Here is a 25,598-nt window from a genome sequence, read left to right on the forward strand (position 1 = left end):
CTACTGAACCCCCGGTTCTAACCCAGATAACGTGAGCACCAGGAGGTGTCCCAATTCAAATCAAAAGATCGCGTATTCCCTTCTGCGTACGTATCCTGGAGCACACAACACTTCAGCACTCACTCAACTTACTTCTTGAAAATGGTGCAGAAGCTCAACAGCTCAGCACTTCACTTCACCACACACACTTCGCGTTTTCGCGTGTACACTTGGGTCGTCCCGTCGCACAAACGCGTCGTCGATTCGTTCGTCTTTCTTAGAGGTTGCTTCGTGGCCTCCAAAGCACTGACTAAAGGAGTGTAATGTGTACCCCGAATCTAAACCAGAGCATGACGATGCCCCCGCCAAGCGTCGCATTAGCCCCCACTCTAAACCCGAGCGTCGAGACGCTTTCCCTCAACCTCGACAGCCTCCAGATCGACGGTTTCAGCCACCTCCACCATCCTGTAATGACTAATCGAAACCGCCACTTCATCAATCACCTCAAACAGGAATTCCTATACCTTCACTCCCCCAACACCTGGATACCTGCTAGGCGCCAATGCGAAAATAATAATGACGAAAATGGGCTTCATTCGCTATATTTACTCGAGTGCATCACCAAAATGCATGACTAGTCCCTTTAGGAAAGCCAGGTGGAGGTCCAAACGCATTCCTCCAACGCTAGTCATTGTTGATTCATTGCTTATTAGGCCCAAGTCACGTTTCGGCTTTACAAGGCACAATTTGCTATTTTTACGCGAAACGAAACAGAGCTTTCGATGTGCGACAAACATGTCATTGTTTAGAGCCAAGCGGTGTAATCAAACCGCTGATATTAAAGTCCAGTTGGGAGTGATATGGGATTCTCATTATAAGAAAACATATATACAATTCTCTCGAAATAACCGTGGGCTCAAGTATTTTTAGAAGAGAGCAAAGAAAAAGAGATGTAATCTTATACATAGGCGAGAGTCATGCCAAGCCATATAGGGCGGCACGGCTCGAGTATGAACGACAGTAGCCGTTCAAGCGACGACTTAAGCTTAGGCGCTCGGCGTCGGAGTACCGCCCCACGACGCTGCATCGTCTCTACTGGGGGACCGACGCCTGCATCCCGACGCTGGCGCCCCACACTCCCTTCAGCTAATTGACCACAATCAACACTGTTTACATTAATAGTATGTTAACGGCTTAGAAACCTACATTTACCCAGAACTAATGCGCTCGCAAAAATACACCTTTCACCAGTCTTATGCTGCCTTTAAGACTTCCAGAAACATAAACATTCCAACAGATTGTTTTTGAAACTTCCATTTCTTTTTGCCTCTATTTTTGGATCACACATACGCATGAATTGAAATCCGTATTTTTGGAAATGGTCGTCTAACCAGAGTATTAATACCAGTCAGCTGGAGCCACTTAGCAAATTATCAAACACTTCCAAAGACTTCAATACTTTGTAAACATCAAAGAGCACTACTCAGACTCTAATGAGTTGAAACCAGGAAAGTATAAAGACGAACTTTATCTATTTAACTACAATAATATTTACAAGAATTTTCACAGAATCACAAGCTGTTGGACGTCCTAGAGGTGGATCAGATATACATCTAAAATGTTTTTTGGCACACATTTAAAGATACATGTTTTTCAAATATTTGTAACCCAAAGTAATGTTTTTTGAGCGGAATCTTCAGCAGTAACACGCAGTTTCCTAATAATTACAAATTTAACGAAAAGTAAAAGTACAATCGTTTACACTGCTGCTATAACTAATTTTGGACTGGTATTTATAGCGTGTAAAATCAACAACAACAAGCGGAGTTTTTTTGTAAAAATTAATTAAGGGAAGCTGTGCTTAACCGAATCTTTGTGCGCAAATTGCAGGCGAAGATGCGATTCTTAGGTAACCAAATTAATTGTCTTCACCTGTTGACGATAGACTCTTGAGATATAAAAACTCAAAGTGCCAATTTGTGTCGGTTATTATTGGTGTCATATTTTTGGATGGCTTAGTCGTGATGTCCCGATGGCTCGTTTGTTGAGTTTGGGGTATAAATAAAGCGAGAGCGATGAAATTGTTTGCAATTTGTTGACGAGCCGGTGTTTTGGAGTTGTAAAATTTGACTTGTTTAGTCTTTGGATGGGAGTGTGGGTTTTGGGATTTTTTCATAATGAGAGGTCCCGGATCGAGTTTGAAAATGTAAAAATATTTGTATCCGTCAAGATGCGTGTTATTGTTGGAAGGATTTCGTAAATTATTAGTATCAGGAAAAAAGTTTTGTTATTAAAAGACGAAAAAGCACTTTTATGAATATTTATTTTCTTATTCTAAATTTATATTAAGTTTTGAGTAAAAACATGCATGCTGTTTGTTAGAGCCGTTCATCAGAGAGCTCAAATATTTTTCTAACCTGCCCAAATGAACCAGTTCCTGTAGGTGTTCTGTTTATTTATTTATAAAACTATTTATAACAGTATTGAGTAGCAAATTTAATGAGCCAAATGTTTTTCCTTAGTATCATTACCACTGTCATTACTTGTTTAAAAATAATTTCGACATGACGGTTTCGTCCCTGCTTACAAATAATTATATTAGTTCGTCTATTTTTTAATCGTTTTCTAACTTTAAAAGCATTCGCTTGCCAAAATCTGCTTATATTTTTATTTTTTATATCTCATTTCATACATTCCAACAAATATGAGCTATTTTAATTCGCGACTTTTAAACTTTTGGGAAAAAAAGAAAATTTGCTAAGATGTGGGTGAATCCAGTGGCGGGCGCAGTGCGCAGCTGACACTGGCACTCATATTTTGCTCGAATGTGTTAAACAAAGTTGTCGAGAAACGCTGGTATCCTCGATTTGAGGAGGAGAACGTCAGTTTAAGAGGGCGTGTGTTAGATATTTCAGTAGGACGATGTGTTCCTCAAATTAGCACACGGGCTATATTTAACCTGGCCACTATGTTAGAAGTTTGCAAAAGACTTTGGCAACATTGCTTTCGTAAATAATATTTTTCCGACTTAATCATATCGCATTTTTTTCAGCGCTTCCATTAAGATTAAAATAGTTTTTTAATAAATATTTTACTACATTTCGATGGACTAGTGAAAAGTCGGGTTAAATATAAAGCAATTTCCGAAAACGATTTTTCATTTCAATTTAAACAGCGAAATTAGAGTGGAATGCCATCACTGCGATAAATTTAAACGGGATATAAAATAATCTGGGTGATACGTTTGTCGTACCAGTAATCTCATTTTGATTTGAAAGATGCCATTGCAACATAAACTTTATCTTTATTTTACCCAGCAATTTGTTTTCTTAAAATAAATGTAGGACACAAGTGCAGGGGTAATTATAGACGATTTTTTCATTGCAATTTTGGAAACCAAATACTGAAAGATTTCACATTTGTCGAAAGTGGATCAGATATATCTGGTATTTTTATTTTTGGAGATATTAATAAAGCGTGTTGAAAACGGTGTCCACTGTGACCATTGCTCGGTCTTTATTCGTTGTTTTGCAACATTGGTGCATTTACGTACAAATAAAAAAAACTCATCGACAATTTTTACACGTTTAGTCGTTCGGAAAAATATGCATTTACCTTGGCAAAATTTTCATACTTGCAAAAGTAATATTTCGTAAGATTTAAATTATTATTGTAATGCTAACGCACTAACTCTACCATTTCACATTTTGGCACACAACCTGAGCTTTTTATAAATGAAAGCTGAATTAAATTATCTAATAAAACTGAGAATATGTTGAGGGTCACGAATATTACTTTCAAAATAAGATCGTTGCTGTTTTGACAGCTGCTCCATTACCGAAAAATAGAACCATTTTCATATCTTCTTTTTATACTTTATGGGGGACTTGTAAGCTTGTTTGCTAAAGAAAATAATGTTGAGGTTTATAGCTAATAAATAAGCGGATGAAATTGGAACACGTTACAGAGAAATGGTTGAAATTGTGTTGTTTTTAGTTCGTTTGTAATTGTAGGAAACTCTTTCTTTCTCTCTTTAGAAATTCTTATTTACGATTCGCTCAACTAAGGTTCAACTAAAGCTAAATTTTACAAACGGCTTTAAACGACTATTTTAACTTACGACAACTTTAGCACAATGATGTTGATGTAATTTTTACAAATTTTTTTCAAAAATTTTAAAATCTTTTATGAAACATTAAAATATGGTGGATTTACCGGTCTTCTATTATTTTTTTTTATTATTAAATTAATTGTTTAGCAGGATATTTTACCGATGATTTTTTTTTAAAGTAAATTATGAACTAAAACAAATTTTACTTAAGTTGGTCTATACAATAACACTCAATAGAATTCACAATAAAAAATGACATAAATTTCACATTTGCGATGTTTGGCCAGTAGTTATTATTATTTTTTTTAAATAGTGTTACCACTATTAACATGTTTCATATGAGCGTTTTTATTTTAGTAATCTTCCTTTCATCAAGGAATAAAATGACGTTTTATTCTCTAATTTTTGGCTAATAATTTAATCCTTTATTACTTTAAAACTAGGTATTTTATTTCCTCCTGAATAACATAAATGGAATACTGATATTTTTAGAATTTTACTTTTATTTATCAACATTTACATTAACAGTAACAACGAATTTACATTTCTTGTTGCCGCTGCCGACTGAAAGCTTGGAACTTCATTCCCATCCTAGGCTGAGATTCTTCATTCTGCTCATTTTGTATACTTGCATTAATTATGTAGGATAAACTTTTCTTTGATACATAAATAACTATTATTATTTATCTCTGTTTCATGAATAAAATTACGAATTTTACTTCAATATGTTAACTAATAAAAATGGTGGATGCGCCGGGGGCTATGGTCATTTACACAGTATTCAAAAAATTATATCAAAAACATGTTTTATTTATTATATTCTTGTAGCATTAATCTACTTATCTACGTACATATACGTGAATAGGACGAATAAACAATCTAAAGCAACAAAAAAATTTAATTTTCTATCATATATTTGCCATCTAACTCGGTAGCTCTACAATATTTTAGACTCTTTAAGGTATTTTGTAGTTTTTTTTGAGTTCTTTATTCAGGTAGAATTTTTCTTTTTGAAAAAAAATATGCCATTACCTCTTTCGTACTTTGTTATCGAAATCTGGTGGATGCGCCGGGCGCAGAATTTTGTACTTATTAGGTGTTCTAATTTTTTTCTTTAAGGAAGTTTTATAAATGTAACATTTGATTACTCTAGTCTGTTAAATAATTGAGATTAGATGTATATGTTTATGCAATGGAATAAAATTCACTAACAATGTCATATTAAATTATATTAAAATTAAAAATTAAAATTATATTAAAAAAATTAAACAAACTCAAAAATATTGGAAATATTAGATTTAACAAGCGCATCGGCATCACCTTTGCGGCTAGGAGCAAAAGTATGTTTCCAAATCTGATGCAGAAAAATCTTAATGGTAAAAAGGAATTTGAAGACCTTTTAATTTTTTATGTTGTAGTATCTAATCTAACTGGTAACAGTAATACAATGTCGCGTTTTGCGTTTGATCAAAAGTAAATTTTAGTGTATGTATGCATATTTTTGCATTTTTAGCTTAATCGAGGTAAGAGATTAATAAAGATAATTAATATGTAGATACATTTTTAGAATATAGAAACCGGAAAAAAATCCAATATAATATAGTAACCTCGTTAACAGTTTAATAAATAAATAGTGAGTATATTTATGATTATAAATAATTTGTGTTTTTGTTTGGTTCTACTTCGAGTTACCATTGAGGTCGTAAGAGTGCATGCGCATCCTGCCCTAAACAAAGTGTATATAGTGTTGCATATCTTACGTACGTAACTATCGGTAAAAAAAATTATTTGAACTAGGTTTGGTAGTAACTTAATTACAGCCACCATTAGGTACCAAAAAGTTTTTTTCTGAATAAATAGTAGCTCTCTTTGATAACTCGTAACCACTTCAAGGTAGTGATTGTGGCATGTCTTCGCTTAAGAATTAGCTTTTATTACGGATTTATTATTTCTTTTTTCTTAAAACGCCAAAAATTCATTTTTGTTTATTTGGGAAAGGTCTAGGAATGGGTAAAATTAAAGCCAAGTTCGTTTAAATTGGTCTATTAAATAACTGGTATTAACAAAAAAAATTTAATGTGAACTTTACAATAAACAACATAAGAACAAATTATACGTTTACGAACATTTCTACCCTCAAAACCAATAAAAATATTTAAATCAGCACACTAAGAAGAAAAAACTTTTTTCAGCGAAATAAAATTCACAAACATTGTCAACAATTTAAATAAAAAAAATTATGCCATAAAACAAAGGTGACAGTCTTTGTTTCACCCAACAATATCCCCTACTCAGTTACACTCTTATTATTTTTATGAGATTGACAACAATATCGAAACACAACTGAATGACTGTCCATTATCCCTTACCACAGACCTAGTCAAATAAAGATTGATAAAAATTACACGATTTCGAGACACATTGTGATTGTGGAAGGAAAAATCAAGTAATTTGAATTAATTGCCCTATACACTATTGCCCGTCTCTACTTGACCCCTCATCGTTGCGCTTCGGGGGGTCTGGTCCAGGGGCGGGGGCGTTGTTAGGGTCGAAGTGCCTCCGCAAATTTTCAACAAACCGGGGATCCTGGTCTTGCATCCTGCTGGCCAAGTTCTGCCCCCTAAACAAAAAGTAAACCAAACTGAGACTGGCGAATATGATGTCAGAATGCAGCATTTACAAAAATGAAAACCACTTGTTCAAGGATTTTTTGGACACACGACTCAACAAAAATATGAATTTTGTGCGTTACTTTTGATTCAGTCCGTATTTAAGCATGTTATTTATAAAAAACGACACTGATTTTCTGTAACGGGGCATATTTTATTTGCACCAAACACAAATCTCCCCAATCTCCCAACTTACAAAATTACAAAACGGGAAAGAATTTCCCGCTTTCCAACGCTCAAGGCACAATTGTGTGAATTTGTATTCAAAATGATTTGATTATTTTTATAAGTTTTAAGCAATACGTTTCAACGATTAAATACCCTGTATATTTTTCATTTAGGTATATGAAAAAAACGTTAACGAAGTCGTAACAATCAATTCACCTTACAAGAATTAGTAGTTATCTCAGATTACATTTTTTCTTGGTGACGTTTTATCCATATTCTTACACAATTATGTGCAGTTTGTTACTCGTTGTCGTCGCGATCGGACGCTTCATAAATAAAATCGAAAAATTTGCAGTTTAAAAATTTCAAATTCGTTGATCGCGGTTAGTGGTGTTAGTGTTAGTGTTGATAGAATGGATTCCCAGGGAGAAAAGGAGGAAACAATCCGGATTAAAGGGTTAGTCTGCAATATTTCCTTTTTCGAAAAATTAAAATTGTAGTATTTGTAATATTTTCAACTAAGTTAAGGCATATTGTTCTAATTTTATTGTTTTTCATTCCAGTAAGTCCGCTTAAGAAGATGATGCGGTGGGACTTCTACAACTTGTAGCCGAAGATGCCATAAAGGTCAGTGAATTATTTTTTTTAATTATTATTATACGGGGTTTAGGGAATGGCTTAGCAATATTTTGTATGTGAATTTTTTTTTATTAATCCATATATTAATTTAAAAAAAATTATTAATCCATATATTAAGCCATTGTGTGGTTTATGCTAGTTTATTAACAATTAATTTTTTCCTTAAGCAAACATTTTTGTATTTTATAACAAAACACAAATTGAAATAAAAGAATTATGAAGTGGACCAAGAAATTAATTTACCTCTGCCGTTTTGTCAATAATTTTAAAGTACACGCTAATTTTTACCATTCTAGTTCAGCGGTTTTTGGGACCTTTGGGAAGTTCAAGTCAAAGTTTTTTAAAACGATTTTTTGAGAGTACTATGCATTTTCGATATTCAAAAAATTTACTTAGTCGATTCGTTTTGCCATTCTCTGTCTACCTTCAAATTTTTGCTAAACCATTCCTTAACAGGAGAGCAGTGCACATGATAGCGGCTTTAAATTACAAAGCTGATTGTAGAGCAGTCTTTATTTTGCCATCTTTATATGTTTTAAACTCTCTTCTCTATACTAAGAAAAATATTAATAAATATATCAGGCACAAAGAATTTCAAGACCATGATACAAGGAGGAACAAAAATATTATACCTTTGCATAACAGGATCTTTAGAGTAAAGAGTTGTACCCGGTACGATGCAATAAATTTTTTCAATGTTTTCCCGGTCGATTTTAGGGAAAAATTAAAAATTTGTTTAAAAGCTAATTGTTTGTAGAACTGAGATGAGTTTTTTAAATGTAGTTTTAATATCTTATGAGTATGTATTTATGTATTTTTTGTGACTTGCGTAAAACATATACCACCAATAAAGAATTATTATTATTATTATTTCTAGTAATTTATTATTGCTTATTGCCAATAAGTGAAAAAAACAATACTTACGCTTGAAAAAGAGCCTCAAAGTTGGTATCCCCCGATTGGCTCATTGCCATAATGCCAGACATTCTGCGAATGAATAATTATTTCAAAGTTTTTCGTATTTGGGGCACTTACATATTTTGGAAGTCGGGATTGGCCATCATTTCCCGCGCCATGGTCAAAAATTGCTCGTTGTTAATGAACTGCGTGATGTCAAGTGGGCGGTGTTGTGGAGGTGCTGCATTTTCTGGAACTTAGATTTCAATTTTATATCGTAATTTTTAACTCTTACCCATCGACTCGAACAGGCGTTCGCGGGCTAGAGTAAGGTTGGTTTGGTAACTGGCGTTGTGGGGGTCATATTTGAGGGAGGACTCGTAAGCACGCACAGCATCGGCCCATTGGTTTAAGTTCGAATAGGCAATGCCCAGTCTACCGTAGGCTTTGCCGTAAGTCGGGTCGAGAACCAGGGCCTGTTTGCAGTCTTTGATAGCCTCTTCATTGTTCTCTAAGCGGCTGTAGGCCGCGGCCCTGTTGCAAAAGTACACCGGGTTGGTGGGGTTTGCCTCGATAGCCCTGCAAACAACTTCAGAAATTTGCCAAAATTTGCCGTAACTCACATTGAGTAGTAACGCACAGCCTCCTCATATTCGCCGTTTTTCATCGCTGTGTTGCCCAAATTTTTCTGGCGCTCCGCCTCGAGGGCCTGCTCTTGTTGGACCCCCTAAGCAAACATGTAAACAACAAGCCGGAATATTTTAATGGTCTCACCGCATCGTTCAGTCGGATTTGAGCGAGGAGATCAACTTTTTTTAAATTTTGGCGATCGTCGCTTGAAATTTCGTAAGCGGTTTCTAGACACTGAATTGCCACCTCAATTGATTCCTTTCGTTCCTCGGAGAGGTCGGAAGCGCCGACCTCACCTGATAAGAAGTCCAGGACGTTGAAGATTAGAGTCTTTTTGCGTAGATTTGAATTTTCCATTTTGGAAAAGGAATGGAGTGAAAATGGTTATAGGCGACGTGTTGCAAAATAGGGAGCACTGCGAAGCCACTTTTATGAGATTTTCTGGTTATGCGGAAGGTACTTACAAAAAGGCAAGGAAATACGAAAAGCAGGTTTTCAACGGAACGCTGCAAAAATAAAGAGAAATTCAAGGCAAAGGCAGGCGCCGATTTCTACATTAAATTGGGGGAAATTGTTGGAATTAATTTTTAGAAATTTTGTTGAGGTTAAGAACTTCTCGTCTTGTAATTGACGGCAAGATGGGACTCTGATATACCGACCAAAGACACGTAGAAAACTTGAAATCAGAAAAAAATATTTTCGAAAAAACAAATATTTAGCAACAAATGACAATTTTCGAAATTAATTTTCTCTTGGAATTGGCTCAAAATTTGTGGTTGGGATTCAGTTTAACACAAAATTATTTTCTTATACAGAAACTCTCAATTTGTGCACCATTTCACTCCAAAAAAGCATTGCCGTTATTGCCAAATTGAAATGGGGATAATGGGATATATGGGCGACGAATTTTTGTTTTTAATTTTTTATCCACCGCGCCCAGCCTAAGCAACCAACTATACGTTGTTAAAATTTTGAATTTGTTTTACCATTTAGCTATTGTGAACCAATTAAGCTAAATAAAGTGGTTTAAATGCATCTTCTTAGTTTTAGTAAATATTTTGACTTACTTTTCCAATGCATGCGTTAGTATAACTTGCTCAACTTTATGCCCTTTTTTGTTGACCATTATCTCTAGTGTTTTCTTTCCCAGTTTATTTTCACAACGTCTTGAGTTTAACTAAACAAATGTTGAAAATGTTGCCCGAACAGGAAAACTTCATTTATCAACATTTTGTTGAATTAGTGAGGGACCACGATTTAGTAAATGTAATGAAAAGTCTCTCCACAAAAGACCCATTAGTCAACAATTTAATTGCCAGTATAAACACTGTAGGTTCGTATTAATTTAGTAACTAGTTGATTTCTAGAAACATTGTAGGATGATGATTACCGACATAATAACAGAATGATTTTATTCGGTTTATTGAAGTCGGAATCTGAGACAATTTTTTATGACTTTGTTGAATCCCTGAAACAATGTGGGTATTCAGAGTTTGAAAACAAAATTGATAAGCCGATAAAGGAAACAATACAAGACGGCAGGTTCCTTTAGAAATTTGGAGCTAGTGCCATTATGACTATAATTTTAGGCTCAGACCAAAAATCAACAGTAAGGATTATTTTGAATCTTCTGATGGTATTGTTGATGAAAATTTTTCCAACAATGTTCTAAAATGTTATTTTACGGCAAGTCTTTTTGACAAAACTTAACCAGTGTGTCTTTTAATTTCTAACAAGGCTTGGGGTATTTTTTTCATGTTGAGAAGCAATTAACATACTAATAACTACATGTTTTATTAATCTTTTTCAACTATTTTTTTTGCCTTGTTTTAATTACGAAATTTGGGAATAATAAACGGCTTATGATTAATTTGTTTTTTATATTTCTGAACGTACAGGTCTAGTTTTAAAACCACATATTTTGTCAAGTGATTTCAGTTGTTTCTAAGTGTTTTTTTAACTTTGATCATATTAACTGACTTAAAAAACAATAATCTCATGTATGATTCGGAACTAAACACAATTTTGCATTTATTTATTCGTAATTCTCTCAACCCAACAAAAAAATTTAATTTTCTGCAACCTTGTCTGTAAATAAATTTCTTTTTTTTTGGTAAAAATTCTTGCTTTCGCTCAGTTTATTACTCTCACTATTTTGTTAGTTTCGTCCTTACCTTAAAACTCTTTTTTTCTTTTTCTTAAAATGTAAACGAGTGACTTAAATTATTATTGCTCGTTTTAAAATTAATCACACTGTGTGTTGAGTGATGTACTGTATTTTAACACTGTAGCCCCGAAATTTGTGAACCAGTGTCTGGAATGAGGGTAAATAAAATAAAAAGAAAGTTACAAATATAAATTTATTTAGTTACAAATGGGAAGGTCTATAATATAGAAAACCCTGAATAATTCGTGTTTGGTAATTGGTCAAATGTTTATTTACAAAATAAAAAGTTTGGCCAAAAACAAACAGCCATTATATAGGACATACACATCACTAACAATTCACAACTAAGGTTAATTAATTACTTGCTATAAATAACCTGCTAAAAATTTAGTCTTTATTGATCCCTTAGAAAGAAAATGTACAATAAAATTAATTAATTAGCTGTTGTTTTTCAAATTAAAAATCATTAAAATAAAATAAGTTACAACATTACTGAGTTTTTTAAGACTATGTACAAACTTTCGGTTTTTAGGACTAAATATTTACATTACTGTATAAACAAATTAATAAGAACCGATACTTTTTAAAATAAAAGAAAAACAACAGAGAGTTAAAAATTAGTTTTAAAATAAGTTACAATAATTTAGCGTCGATTTTTTCAGTCTGAAAGTTATTGCAGCGTAAGTGAAACGGTGAAGGTAATGTTATACCCTAATTTAACAAAGCACTAATTACATGTTAAATTATTCGAACAAAGCATCCCATCTTAAATAAATTACCTAATACTGTGGAATCTAAATTTAAAACAGGCTACTTATGGTGAACAGAAAATTTAAAGAGGAAAAACTGTCAGTCGCCTGAAACAAACTAGGCACATAAATAAATCTACATTCAAATAGACCAGCTTTAGATATTAACGTTTTAGGTTTATAATTTAATAAGTAATGGTACTTTGTATAAAAATAACACTTTAGAAATAATAGTTATTTTCAAACCGGAAGCAGTAGCTTTCCTTCTCATCTAAGAAATAATAAATAATGAGTGACATTGTCAATCCTATTGCATTTACAAAATTAATAAGACAGACTAATTTACAAGTCTAAAGTACAAAAGCTGCTAGTTTCTATCTCTTCCTTTAGCCTAAATGAATGATCAACAGACAAGAGTGAATCTTATCTACTTGCCTGTGCGACTTGAAACAACCGAAAAATGAGCTTTCCTTCACAACTTCAGTAAAATTTCACGAGCATTGCACACAGTGAGGTAACGCCATGTTACTCCCAGCCACTCAAATCATTTTCAGTTATATTAATAATATTAATACTACAATTAATTATTAATTACACTATTAATATTCATAATATACGAGGAACGAAAGAAATATTTTAACGGAAAAAGTGGGAAATTTTGATTTGTTTTTGCTAATATACGGTTGAACGTGTGATAAAAGCAACATTAGATATGTAAATGCTGGCTTTACACTTACAAAATGCAGCGTGGAAGCTCACTTAACGGATTTTCTTGAATCCCCTGAATTCTGTATAAACAAACTATACAAACTTTTTACAAAGATCTTCACATTCAATATACAGCTCTATCATATTTATAATAACAGATGTGACGAACTCTGCAAACTTTTATGAAGAAACAAAACACCACATCTGATGCAAAAAAAATCTAATGTTCCGACACACTATTAGTCATTGAATGCATCCTACTTATAAAAACTTTTTTGAAATGCTAACGTTTTTAAAAACTCTTCAATATTGAAATTAATTCGCTGCAGATTACACTCAAACTCACTGTACACCGCACTTGTCCATAGTAGTACAGCTAGGCCAAAAAATCCGGGTCACTGTAGTCATTTTCACTTTCGTCACCCGATGAACTAACAAACTTCCGTCGCTTCTTTTTGTGTCTATGTTTTTTAAGTTTTTCGGATGGTCTTTGAGAACGAGGCGTACGTTTCGTATCACTATCCAACCTCCGACTCGAAATCACCAATTTGGGCACTTTTGGCGGTGAAGTATCCTTCAGAGAAAAAAATCAAAACAAATTACAACGAAACCAACAATTTCATTCCAAACCACCTTATAATTTTCCAAAGCTACTTGATCGGCCTCGGTCAGAATTGACGTAGCGGCTCCTGACGGGTGCGCCCCGGAAACGTTACCCGAACCCAACGCCGTCAACACCTTTGAATTCTCCTCGTCGTCCGGATCGTCCGGATCCAGCTTCAGCATCAACTGCTTGAACTAAAATGCACGCGCATGTAACATCAAAATTTTCATTGGCGAAATTAAGTATTTTACAGCAAACGCTGTTTTTGAGATATAACAAAAATATACTTTTAACAGCCTGTTTTAAGTGATTAAACGATTAAAAAACACCCAAATTTAAAGGTTAAAAAATTAAGGCAATGATCCCTAAAGCACTCAAAAAAATTTCCGCCAGCGAGACATTTTTACATTTTTAATTGTTATCAGCATTAGCGCTATAGAGTAACAATGTAAGTCTCATTTGATAAAACTTGGATGATTTTGTAATGCATATCGTATGTCATGTTATTCATTCATCACGAATGACTACGAGCTATGCTTTAAAATATTAGACAACAAATTCTAATTTTTTCATAATTTTTTTCATAAATTATATCCAAATTAATTTTATTCTATACTGTGGATAATAACAATAAACACATTTTTTTGAAACGCGTCAGGTTTTGTAGGAAATAAAATAAGAAAATTAATTTTGTTATTCCGAGCTAATTAAACAACATCAAGTACTTTAAAAACGTGATCATTTTTCAAGAATAAAATTTTTCGAATTTCCTTTTAGTTTTCGGGTTATTAATGGCACCCTACTACGGCAATTTTTTTGGTAAAAAATTATCTTCTAAAAATTAAACACTTGGTTCCATACTTTTGCCCAACGCTGTATAGTGGCGCGTATTTTAAAAAGTTCTTCTTTTTACTTGTCTTTTATGTTGATTGTTGAATATTCGGAAAGATTTTGGAAAAAAATACGCTCACATACAGTGAAATTTAATATATTTTTATAAAAATATTTAATAATTTTTTCAAGAGACCATACGTGATGGCCAATTTTTGATTACATTTTTAGTATCTGCATAAAAAAGTACATGTGAAACACGAACTGAACGTTAAAAAAGAAATAATGTGGAATTATAAATATACGGCGCCAATACTGAGGTGGACCACAAAAATTATTTTATCAAAACACAAATGAAATTATGAACGAACTGCATACGAATTTACTATACCATCAAACCTTATCCCCCTGCTGTCAATAAAAATTACAAAAAGGAAAAATACTGAAACAATAAACACGTACAAATCATTGCGACGTTCGTATTCAATTATGGAGCGGTGTGTTTATGAAATAAATGTTTTTTTAATATTTTTAAACTTCAACAAAATGTTCAAATCAAATAAATTAACTTTTTAGTCTTCATCAATACGGGTGAAATTTTTACGTCACTAATATACTTGACATTTCTCGATTGTAACTTTACACTTTTATTCCACAAATAACTATTTCCACTCAACACCCCCAATGTGCAATGTATTTTTTATTTGTCGATTCTCCAATTTTTTACCCGAGTTACATTTATTTACAGCAATTGTGAAAAAACTGTGTCCCTTTGGCATTGGTTGATCAGATTTCTTTCACCGTATGACTATAAAATTATTTTGTAGATTAGGTAACCATGTTTTAAATTTTTGTTTACGATTTCTGCCTTTTCTAAGAAGTTTTGTTCCCCCCCGGCAGTCGAGTTAGTTGCGCTGTGCCGTAGCGCATCACTACCTTATTTCTTTCATTTCCAATTAGTAAAGCGTCGTGATATTATTAACGTTTTGTGTTACAGTGATTAAAACCAAAATCTTCCACTGTAAAACCAAAACCTTCCACTGTGCGTGTGTTTAAAAATGTTGTACAATGTTAAATTACTTTGAAATGGATAGATAGTACACTACATCCTTTTGGCTATCTCTATCTTAAAGAAACCGCTCCTGCGTCGTCGTTCCTTTACGAACAGAAATTCAACCGTTTTTTTTTTGGTTTTTGTCAGTTTTAAACATAGTATAGTGTGTATTTGTGAGTGAAGTGCCTCCTTGGGTCTCTACGTATGTGCTAACAGTGTCTGTGAGTTCGTAATCCCCGCGTGAAAAATAAGGTTATGTTCCCTAAAAAGTGTAGTTTCTGTAAAATTCCAACATAATTGTGTCTTATGTTAAGTTATTGGATTACTTTCAATGAATGGTAAGTTTAGAAGTAATTTTAAGTTCTAAGATATGAATGTTTGTGTGTAAAGTGTGTGTAAAGCCGGCTTCGGGTACACTCACGATCAAAAGGAATGGCACCCCTAAAACCGCAGCCACAAATCATTTCGATACATTACAGTTAATAAATACATTTTGCTAGTTCATAAACTAGTTGTGTCTTTTGTAAACTAACAAATTTAGTCCGGCTTTTACTATCCGGTCCGGTTAGTAGGCGTGCCATTCTTTTTGATCGTGGCTGTACACCTCTGTTGGTCTCGATAAAACGGTAAAATCTGTAATAAAAATTAGGGTCCATACCAAAACATTCGCGAAATATGACTAATGTTTCTCTATTTTTAATGAACAAGGAGCAATTTTAGTTAAAGGCTCAAATATAACAAAAATATCAATTTCATAAGATCATTCTTTAATTAATTTGATTATTTGCCTTAAAATCACGAAAAAAGAAACATAGAAAAAGGCTCAAGTGGGGCAGCTTGTATGACTATTATTATTGCTTATTTCCCGAATTCTTTGATAACTCGCATTATTTTGAATTCCGTAGCTCGAAAGTCGCGAAGGTATTTGATAACTCGAACAAACTTCGATAAGTCGAATAACTTGATATCTCCAACCTTTTTAACGAATCCTGAGCCACAATTTGCCTTTCAGCCTTTCGTCGAACTTTTTCTCTCATTTTAACTTTGATTCATTCCTAAAAGGAGCGTGTGTACGGGTCTAGCCACAAATTTTGCAGCGTACTATCAAAATACTTTTTTTTGTTGAAAAATATTATTTTAGTTTGTCTTTCTTTTTGATCTTTTTGTTTGTTTATTTTTCGTTAGTTTCTCGAATATAAAGATTCCAAAAATTAAGTTGAAGTACATGAAGTTTAAAATACTTGCTTAAAAATACAGCGTGATTCTTAAATAGACTGAAAATTTTTTTACGCATGTAGTATTAAATGGGTACATACAGAAAAAAATTGTAAAAAAATTCCTTGTTTAATCGTTTTCGAAATATTTTTTTAAGTTATGTAGGCGATAAAGCGTACGCCACTGAAGTGTTCGCACCGTCTGTGGAAAGCTTGATAATCACTTGATAACAATGTACAATGATCACTGTGTATATCGATATTCATGATAAAAACGAGCGCAACTAATTTAAACTCATGAGCGCCGTAAGTGGCACGGATTAAGGGGTTTCTACCCTTACGAAATAATAATGTAAATATGGTACAGATCGTCTCTACTTATCCTTGGAAAGCTGCGATAAAATTTTGTCGGATTATTTACGAACTGAAACTAAACTGAAAATAAACCGCTGATAAATATAAAAATTGTACTAAAGTTTTTGTATTTCTCAGAGTGTATAGAATGTAACATTCTGTTTCGAGTCATTTAAGTGCGGCTGTATTTGGTAATAGGGTTATTTTTTAAACAAATATAGTATAGGGCTACCAAGGCTATTCAAATTCAAACAAGTCTTTCAAAACTTTCTTCTTTAATTCGTTGTACTCACATCTAGATATTGCCGAATGAGGTCTCTCCTGCCCTCCTCATCCAAATACTCGGGCGGATTACCCTCTTTCAACTTTTGTATTGTACATTTGGGATTAAATAGAGTGTTGATACGTCGCGAAGCATTTTTCTCGTACACCTTTGCGGCTTCCGATGGAGAATATTGTTGTATTTTACTGCAGAATAATCATTAGATCAGCACATAAAAACCGGGTTCACGTACCTATCGCTAAGGCCATAAATATCCTTCAAATGTTGCTTCAACATGAGCAAAAGCAAACAACCCTGTGCTGTAGTAAGATAAGCTTGTAATTGTCTCGTATCTTCCGGTACTCTACTAACTAACGCATCCTCATCGTCGTCGTCTTCGTCGAGGGCTGACACTACGTTTTGAACGCTGTTGTCATTCCCCGACTCCAAGGCCATTCGTTGAGCTTCGGTCATGATCAAACCCTGAACAAAACAGTCAGCACGGGCTAAAAATTCGTTATTAAATAAATACCTCTCTAAACGATTGGAGTAGATTCGTTCCAGATACTGAGATCATAATGTCAATGTGGTGAACGATGAAAAGCGGCTCGTCTTGCACCATGTACGGAAAATACGCCAAATTGTCAGCCAAGTACAACATATACGATAGACTCGTCCGCTGCGAACGACAGCACTTGAGAAAAACCCAACAGATTTGACACAAACTTACCACTTGTTCATCAAATTGTTTCAAAATATTTAAGATTAAGGCACGTCTTTGTTGTCTAGAATTGCGTAATATCGAGTACAAGTAACCGTTTAAGGACGAAGGATATTCGCCAGGTTCGCGAACACGTGATCCTCGCACAATCACATTGCCTTGCAAGATCTTCTGTAGTTGGTAAGATAACGCGATCCCGAGCGAAGATTTCGTGTGAATAAAACCAGGATACTTCTTCTCAATTTCGAGCAGTTGTTTATCGGCACTGTGGGATACTAATTTTTCCGAGTCGGTACTCATACAAATCAAATAGGGGACGATCTAAAATAACTCAAATGTAGCTAACACACGGGGGATTTTTTCCGAGTTGTGTACCTGAACAGGATGGACCAAACCTTGTTGCAACACCAACTGAATAACTCTCAACGCGGCTTGCCTAACTGATAAATCGCTGTGTAGATACGATTGCAAGATTTCTTTCAAATATAGTTGGATAACTGTACTTGCCATACCGGAACTAACATCACCCATTTCTTTCAAATTCTCTTCCTTCGACCGTTTTGACCCTTAATTGACACAGATTAATTAAAAAACCTTCACAAAGTACTAGCTCACATTCAAGATCCTGCTGTATCATCCTGTTTTCTTCCTCGACCAAGTAACTTTCAATGTTGATAAGAACCTCGACACGCATTTTTAACTGCGTATCTTCAGATGTTAGAAATTTGTGGTAGAAAATTTTCAGTTCTTTCTCTAACATAAACTCGTAATGTCGGATACAAATAGAACCAATTGCCTTCAGTGTGTTGGCTTGGATATCAAGATCCTCGCGATGCAAAAAGTATATCATTGACTGGTAGACTTGATCTTTGATATCCAACTGAAGTAATCTAGTCAAGTCAGGTCACATAAAAATATTCCGAACTTACCGGTAGATCACCAATGACGTCAGGATCCTTGAAATCAAAGTACCGCAATAATAACCCAACTGTGAAAAGTGCCCGCCTGAAGTACTGCCTAAACTTAGGGTCCCTGAGATACTTAACATTCTCTGTCTCCAACCAACCTTTGAATCTTATCATATAAGCATTGTATCGTTTGAAACAGTCCCTAATCAGTTGATAATTTCGCGTGACTTTGTTGACAATCGCTCCGAGACAAGACAGACAACTACTAACAATAGATCTTTGATGTTGCAACACTAATTTCATTGCGTCTTCTTCCAACTGAGCCAAAAACGATTCACTGGGATGGTCCATCAGAGGCACAACAAGCTCTAGCATTTTTGCTACACTACTAATTATCTGTATGTCCCCGCTTGATTGGCATTTCAATCCGAGATACGGTTGGAGAGTACTTGCATGCTTGACGAGCAATTGCGGTCTTATTTTCGCGAATAAGTAAAGAGTGGTGAGACAAGCAACTAAGCGCTGAGACGACCCTGTACTATCATTTGTTTCCTCCAATCTGAGCACATTCTCAATCAGACAATCGACGATCTGACGACACGCCAGTAACAGTGCTTTCGGAGGCTCCGTCTGCACTTTGGTCGAGTCATCTTTGTCTTCTTTCGGCTTAAATAACTACGCAACAATTGAATCGAACCAAAATCGCAACTAAATATACTTACACTGAGCAGAAGTTGCTCAAACCACTCCAGGCCAATTTCCTTGGACGAGGCTACGACATCCGTGATGTTCATAACTTTGCGCAACAAAGACGTGTCCTTAGTTGGCGTAAACCACATATTTTGAAACACTTCCATTACTAATTTCCTGATCCCTTCCTCGTCGTTCACTCTCCGAATCATTTTAACGCAAATTTCCGGTATTTTGGGAAATTCGGGACATTCGATGCAAATGTCTTTAAGGATTTTTATGACTCGTTTTCGGACACTGACACCGGTGTCTAAAATACGCGCCGAAAGCATTTCGTAGTATTTATCAATCAGTTCGGGACGGCTCAAGACAAATTTTCCGACTAGGTCGACGGCTGCTTCGCGTACCGAAGTCGAATGGTCGAGAAAGGAATGATTTACGCCCATTTGCATGTCGTGACGGCCTAAAACCGAGGGATCGGCCTCGACGATCATTGTTAGACATTTCATAGCTTTGGTTCTTATCGCGATTGAAGTTTCCTTCAAAACCATAAGTATCTGGAAACGCGCCGGTCAGGCTTTGGGTATTTGTCACGTGGTTACACTTACCGCTTTCAGGTACATGTCGAAGCTCTGCGAAAAGTAACGTTTTGAAGCCAGATATTGCGCGATTAGTTCGGCACTGTTGTAGTCGATGTACGTTTGAAAAATCTGAACGCGGTTGCCTGATGATATCGTTTCTTGAAACGGCCGAATTCTTTGTATTAGTAGTTTCTTCTTTTCTTCAATTGCTTTGAATTTATCGGCATTGTCTTGTTCTTGATCTTGCTTTTCCTCTTCACTGTCGGAACCTTCGTCACTATCTCTGTTGTGCCGCTTCGCTCGATGATTGTCTCTCGAGTATTTTTTGCTGTCTTTAGCGCCTGATGCCAATTGAGACTTTTCAGAAACTGCGTCTTTGTACCACTGAGCGATGTAGAAATGTCGTGCGTATTTATAAGCTTCGTCATTTTGGGCATTGACGGCCAGGAAGTCTAAAAGGACACGCTGCAAAAATTGCGTCCTTTCTTCCTCGGTGTTTGCCGACATGTTCTTTTTCTTTGTTTGTTCATCATTGTCTTTCATTTCTTCAGATTTGATATCTTTTATCATTTGATCGATGGTGTCTAGTTTACATCGCGACAGAACACTATCGCGTCGTAATCGTGCCGCAACTACACCTAAATACTCTAAACTCGCGACTCTGAGTGACATATCATTCGATTTATTTGAGAAAGTGCGGACAAGCATTCGGCCTAAAAAACTCAAAAGCACTTCGGTTGCCGGCCATTCAGGCTTATTCACGGTTGATAATAAATCTTGCACAAAATTCTCAAACAACGGCCTATAGTCGATATCTTCAGACTTACTACCGCATTTGTTCAAGAACACACTAAGAAATGTTGTTGCGGTAGATGCCGCCTTGTCATATTTACTACTAATTAAAATGTCCTTATCCACCTAGAAAAACGCCGTTAAAGTCGTATTTTATTTAAAATTCACAAGAACTTACAACTTTCACGTTTGCGCTCTGTGTGCTATCTTGAAAATTTTTATTCGCTAGATTATCAGGCAATGCGACAACACACTGTATTAATTGTAGAACCAAAGCTGTTAACATTTGGATGTGCTCCTCGCTATTTAGCCTATAGGTTCGTAAGCTACGTTTTGTACTAGGAAGACGAGCGATAGAAGCCAAGATATCGTCTAACAATAGTCTTCGATGTGTTTCATAACGCGTGAAAATCTAGAAGCGAAATTCAGAGTAATTATTTTTTCACCGACACGAAAGCTAAGCTCTGCCAGACCGCTTATTCACTTACCGTTGTTACAAGTTTGAGACAGGCCAACTGGAGTTCGCTGACGTTTTCCACAAAAAATGGCGAAACCCCCATTGATGATGCGTGTAGCACGGATGTATCAGTTAAAATTTGGATGTTCAACAATTCGGCTAATAAATTAACTAGTTCAGAAATTTTCGTATACAAAACTAGTATACTCTTTTCCGAAACTGGTGTTGCTTTCTTTTTCCGTCCGTCTTTCTTTTTGTTATCTAATCTATACGTTGAATCGAAGGATGGAAAAATCGTATTGCGCAAATGATATTTGATATAGAGTACTACACGATCAATCACTTCTTCTAAATAGACTCGTTTAGGCATATTGGGTGACGTCATTATGTAGAGGCATATTAGACACGCGTCTGCGGCCCCCATTACGCGCTCCATGGTGCTCTCGAGCCACAACTGACGAAGACTTTCGTTATCCTCCTACAACAAAACCATTGTACAAAAAAGAAAAAATGATTTTCCAAAAATTACGTCAAGTATTGGGGATACCCTATCTCCTCCTCGTACATTTATTTCCAAAACGTTCAACAACCTGACCAATTTATCAGTAGGTATCATTTCCATAGCGCCTAGTATTTTCAATTTGGCGGCTTCGGTACACAGTTCTTGCATTACAACTCGACTCATAAGATATTCCTCTTGAATAATCCCATCTTCGGCTAAAATCAAAACGTGTAAATTCCAAAACAACTAACTAAAAACGTATATACCAATTTCGTTCATATCAATGTCTTCGGCCGATTTAAGAACGTGTTCAATAGACTTGTTAAACCTTAAATACGTGTTAGTCTCCATAAGCTCCTCTTGCGACAATTTCTCCAAAACCGGGACGAACTTTTTCTCTACTCGTCTCAATTTCGGTTTAACAACAATCGGTTCCGGTTTGTCTTCTTTCTGTGCGACTTTCCTCTTTTTATTGCTTCCGACTAAGGCTGAGAACGTGTCCGGTACGAACTCGTCATCGCTTTCGTTGTGATTTCGTTTCTTCTCTTTCTTCCGCTTGGGTTTATCGCCGTCTATACCGTCCGATTCTGAATCAGACTCTTCCTTCTCCTCTCTTGAAAGTACAATACCTAACTCTTTCGCCATTTTCGGTCGCGTTTCGACAAATTTCGAAAGACTTTTCTGCATTAGTAACTGATCTTCGACGGATAGTCGGTCTAGTTTTACAATTGGTTGTTTTATTACGGTTTGATGAGAATTCTCAGGTTCCGAATTTGTTTCAGACACAGCCATAGATTCGGGTCTAGCATCGCTTAGTTCGCCCGGGGGTTTTTGAGAGTCCGAACTCTCAGGCTCTTGCGCCTTTTGGGACGTGTCGTTCGTCTGACTCGGCGAAAAACCTACAAGGGGCCACGTCAAAATCACAATAACTTAGCCGCACTACTGCAGAATTTATACTCGCATTGTTTGCCCGATATAAAATTTATTTCATTGCTACGAATTTTCAAGGTCATTCACAAAATCACAAAAATTACCGCCTCCTAATTGTATAAACAAAACCATGTGTTTACACAAGTTAAGCAAAAACACCAACAAATAGCATTGTTTCCTTCCGAAAGTTTTCAAAATTGAAAAGCGTAGTTTTAGTGGTGGCGTAATCGGTTAATAAAATGTTTTATCGGGTTGTTACAATTATTTATGACGGGTTTCTTATTTTTTGGTGAAAGCAGAAAAACAATTGAAGTTGTTCGTACCTTTGGGTGGTTTTCTCAATTGTCTAAGTTGTTCAGCAGTTCCGGTTTCCTTGTGGGTTTCGTCCTGATCGTTGAGAACTGCATTATTAGATATGTGAGTGCTGTTGCAGTTAACGAGAGGAGTTGTTTTTTGTTCGGTAATGACGGAAGGCCTGGGTTGTCTCGTAGCTGGTGAAATCGGACTTCCCTGAGGTGACTGCTGGTTGTAAGTTGAAGGTGATTCCTTCACTGGTATCGTCGGTTGACCTGTGTGGTTCCATTGTTGTGCAGACGACAAAGTTGCTGCTTTTAATTGAAAAAATCAAACGTCGAACGTTTAAACGAAATGAAATCTTACTTGCGGAGCCGCTAAATACGTTCGGGTTACGATCGAGCATCGCGCGAAGTAGTTCAGGCATGCTTTCCTGTTGGTCAACCTTTGTCTCAGTACTGGCATAGTTATCTTTAACTTCTCTAAAGGGGTAAAACCGTGATTTAGTTCGAGTTGATTAGATTCGATTCAGTCTTACATATGTTCCGCTGAAGTTTGTACTAACGAGTGTACTAACTGGGGAACTAGAACTTCGTCCCGGACTCCAAGCAAATTTTGTGCCTCTTCCGCTACTCTCGGGTGAAATAGCAGAGATTTGTTGCTCAGAGTTTGAGGGGATGGGGTGGGTAGTGGCATTTCAGGCAGCACTGAACAAAATTTGCAACTTTAGCGGGCTCAAATTTCCAAAATCGTAAACAAGAGATAATCAATGTGTGTGTTTGCGGCGGTGTTAATTGACCGTCGGATGATAGTGCAACGTGTGTTTACGGTATTTTATGAATGAAAAATGTGTTATTTTTACGTGAGAAAGTATGTTTTGTTTAAGTTATTACTTACAGTCTGTTAGACTTGCCACCCCCGCCAAAGTGGTGATGGGAACACTCGGAATTTCCCGATCCATCACAAATAAGTGTGTTCCTCAGCCAAATACCATTTTAAAGAATTCTGCAATTAGGTTACTGGTATAATAAATGTAGTGGCTTTGTAATGTTTCTTGTCTACAAAACGTTTGACCTAACCTAACACTTTTACAAACGTAGCAACAATAAACAAATATTTTGTTTGATTTTTCAAGTAATGTAAATCACTGTTTACATGTTCACTTTAAACAAAATATACGTTCTTTTTGCCTGAAAAGCACTGTAAGTGACATAACTGTCAACACCATTTTAGATGACATTTGACATAGAGAAATAAATGGAAAAATAATCAACAAATATCATTTTTGGGCACTCACTGACGGTTTTAACTCGTTTTGCACTGATTTATACACTTTTTCTTCTTGTAAATATGATTACTTGACGGATGCATTATCGAAGTATATGGATTTGTTTGTGAATGCTTTACGAACGATTCCATCCGAATGTGAGTTTATGGCTCAGACACCGCTACAAAGGAGTTCGGTACATCGCTGGCGCCTACATGTTTGTCCGTATTTATCACTCGCACACAATTTTAACACTCATTTTTATATTAAATAAAATGCCATCGAATGGCGACGTTCTAAACAGACAGTTGATTGGGGAGGCAAACTCCAGTTAACCAGTCCTTCTCTCTCATTCGGTATATTTCAGGTGTTATCCATCAGATGACACTACGTTCCCGCCGTGCTCATCCTATTACAACATGAAATTCCCAGAATCAAAACACTATTACATTAAAAGATCCCGACTTTCCAACACAAAAAAACTTCCGCACCTGTTATTATTTACCATAAAACGTAGTAAACAAACCCATTCAACACAACAACTTTGTATCAGTTTTACTTAATACGAAACAATTTAAAATCGGAACACGCGTTACCACCCCCAATCAAATAAAACGAAAGGCACTAGCTACTTAAAATTTTTATTTTATTTTTTACAAATATAAATATGTAACCGCACAGCACAGGATAATTTTTTTTTACACAAGACATTGTGAATTTATTAACAAATCCCTAACTAATTAATTAAATACAACGAATATGCAGAAAAATTTTAATTGTTGATACCCTGTGTTCACATACATAGTGACCAAAAAACATTTGATTCAATAAAAAAAATTTTATTCATTAAATATTATTTTTAATTCTTAAATAAATGATTTTTTTTGTGTCATCATTTACATGAGATAATTTTTTTCCTGCTTTGTGGTTTTGATAGCTATTTCGTTTTGCATTAACCTGACCTCCAAAAAAAGTTTTGTACAAATTTAGTCCAAATTTGTGTTTGATTTCGGAAAAACAATATGCTCCGCGGCAATTATCATTATCATACATTTATTTATCATTCATTATGATTACTAATTATAAGTCATATGATCTTACATAGATTTGTAATAAAAAATGCCTTGATACTCGTGCATACGAAATAACTGTATTATTCATTAATTTATGAATTTATCATTTAACTTTTGTTGTAATTGTTGATGGTTATACAACCAATATTACGCAAAATTCCCTATTCTAATTTTTAATAATCGAAATATTTGTTTTGTTAGTTTCTGTAGTTGTTAAATATTACTTATTACGAGTAGGTATGACGCAAGAAAAATTTGTGCCAGACTTTCTGGGGTCTCCCCGTTATGTATTATTCTCAGAAAAACGTCTCGTCCAGCAGACATGGGTTTTATTATTGATGTTTGTG

General features: G+C 35.2%; 4 protein-coding genes and 1 non-coding gene across 30 annotated transcripts in view; 2 read left to right on the forward strand and 3 right to left on the reverse strand.

Moving 5' to 3' along the window:
• Positions 1-310, reverse strand: part of bt (bent) — a 38,151-nt gene extending 37,841 nt beyond the window's left edge. For all 23 annotated transcript variants that reach the window (XM_064359331.1, XM_064359322.1, XM_015978524.2 and 20 more), the window contains exon 1: positions 133-310. The gene's annotated coding sequence lies outside the window, so the exon portion shown is untranslated. The remainder of the gene's footprint in view (positions 1-132) is intronic.
• A 5,807-nt stretch (positions 311-6,117) lies between these two features.
• LOC660023 (small glutamine-rich tetratricopeptide repeat-containing protein alpha) lies at positions 6,118-9,767 on the reverse strand. 3 transcript variants are annotated; one of them, XM_015981044.2, is made up of 7 exons: positions 9,558-9,767; positions 9,238-9,508; positions 9,087-9,190; positions 8,759-9,042; positions 8,602-8,704; positions 8,491-8,553; positions 6,118-6,710 (listed from the first exon to the last, which is right to left on the reverse strand). In XM_015981044.2, the coding sequence occupies exons 2-7, from the start codon at positions 9,448-9,450 to the stop codon at positions 6,563-6,565; spliced, it is 915 nt and encodes a 304-aa protein (XP_015836530.1). In that variant the 5' UTR covers positions 9,451-9,508; positions 9,558-9,767; the 3' UTR covers positions 6,118-6,562. The 3 variants fall into 3 exon arrangements, with proteins under 3 accessions (XP_015836530.1, XP_015836528.1, XP_008200571.1); XM_015981042.2 differs by having other exon boundaries at positions 8,602-8,713; positions 9,558-9,765; XM_008202349.3 differs by having other exon boundaries at positions 8,602-8,719; positions 9,558-9,765.
• Positions 9,768-10,177: 410 nt separating this feature from the next.
• On the forward strand, positions 10,178-10,963 carry LOC103314970 (uncharacterized). Its single transcript, XR_010335592.1, has 3 exons — positions 10,178-10,422; positions 10,472-10,631; positions 10,683-10,963. It is a non-coding gene; the product is annotated as an uncharacterized LOC103314970 (transcript).
• Positions 10,964-11,435: 472 nt separating this feature from the next.
• LOC659958 (nipped-B-like protein) lies at positions 11,436-24,519 on the reverse strand. Of its 2 annotated transcripts, none has more exons than XM_008202338.3 (20): positions 24,209-24,519; positions 23,809-23,916; positions 23,450-23,618; positions 23,278-23,393; positions 22,941-23,222; positions 21,954-22,586; positions 21,715-21,902; positions 21,217-21,663; positions 20,907-21,140; positions 19,964-20,854; positions 19,388-19,912; positions 18,687-19,340; positions 18,373-18,637; positions 18,133-18,323; positions 17,767-18,078; positions 17,569-17,715; positions 17,290-17,519; positions 17,068-17,242; positions 13,351-13,515; positions 11,436-13,291 (listed from the first exon to the last, which is right to left on the reverse strand). In XM_008202338.3, exons 2-20 carry the CDS (start codon positions 23,870-23,872, stop codon positions 13,094-13,096), a joined length of 5,886 nt encoding a protein of 1,961 aa, XP_008200560.1. In that variant the 5' UTR covers positions 23,873-23,916; positions 24,209-24,519; the 3' UTR covers positions 11,436-13,093. The 2 variants fall into 2 exon arrangements, with proteins under 2 accessions (XP_008200560.1, XP_008200559.1); XM_008202337.3 differs by having other exon boundaries at positions 22,941-23,225.
• Positions 15,073-25,598, forward strand: part of LOC659760 (uncharacterized protein) — a 30,237-nt gene continuing 19,711 nt past the window's right edge. The window contains exon 1 of the mRNA XM_015977729.2: positions 15,073-15,544. Within this exon, the coding sequence (XP_015833215.1) occupies positions 15,538-15,544 (7 nt within the window). The 5' untranslated portion in view covers positions 15,073-15,537. The remainder of the gene's footprint in view (positions 15,545-25,598) is intronic.

This window comes from Tribolium castaneum, chromosome 10 (assembly GCF_031307605.1).
Source record: "Tribolium castaneum strain GA2 chromosome 10, icTriCast1.1, whole genome shotgun sequence".
NCBI lineage: Eukaryota > Metazoa > Arthropoda > Insecta > Coleoptera > Tenebrionidae > Tribolium > Tribolium castaneum.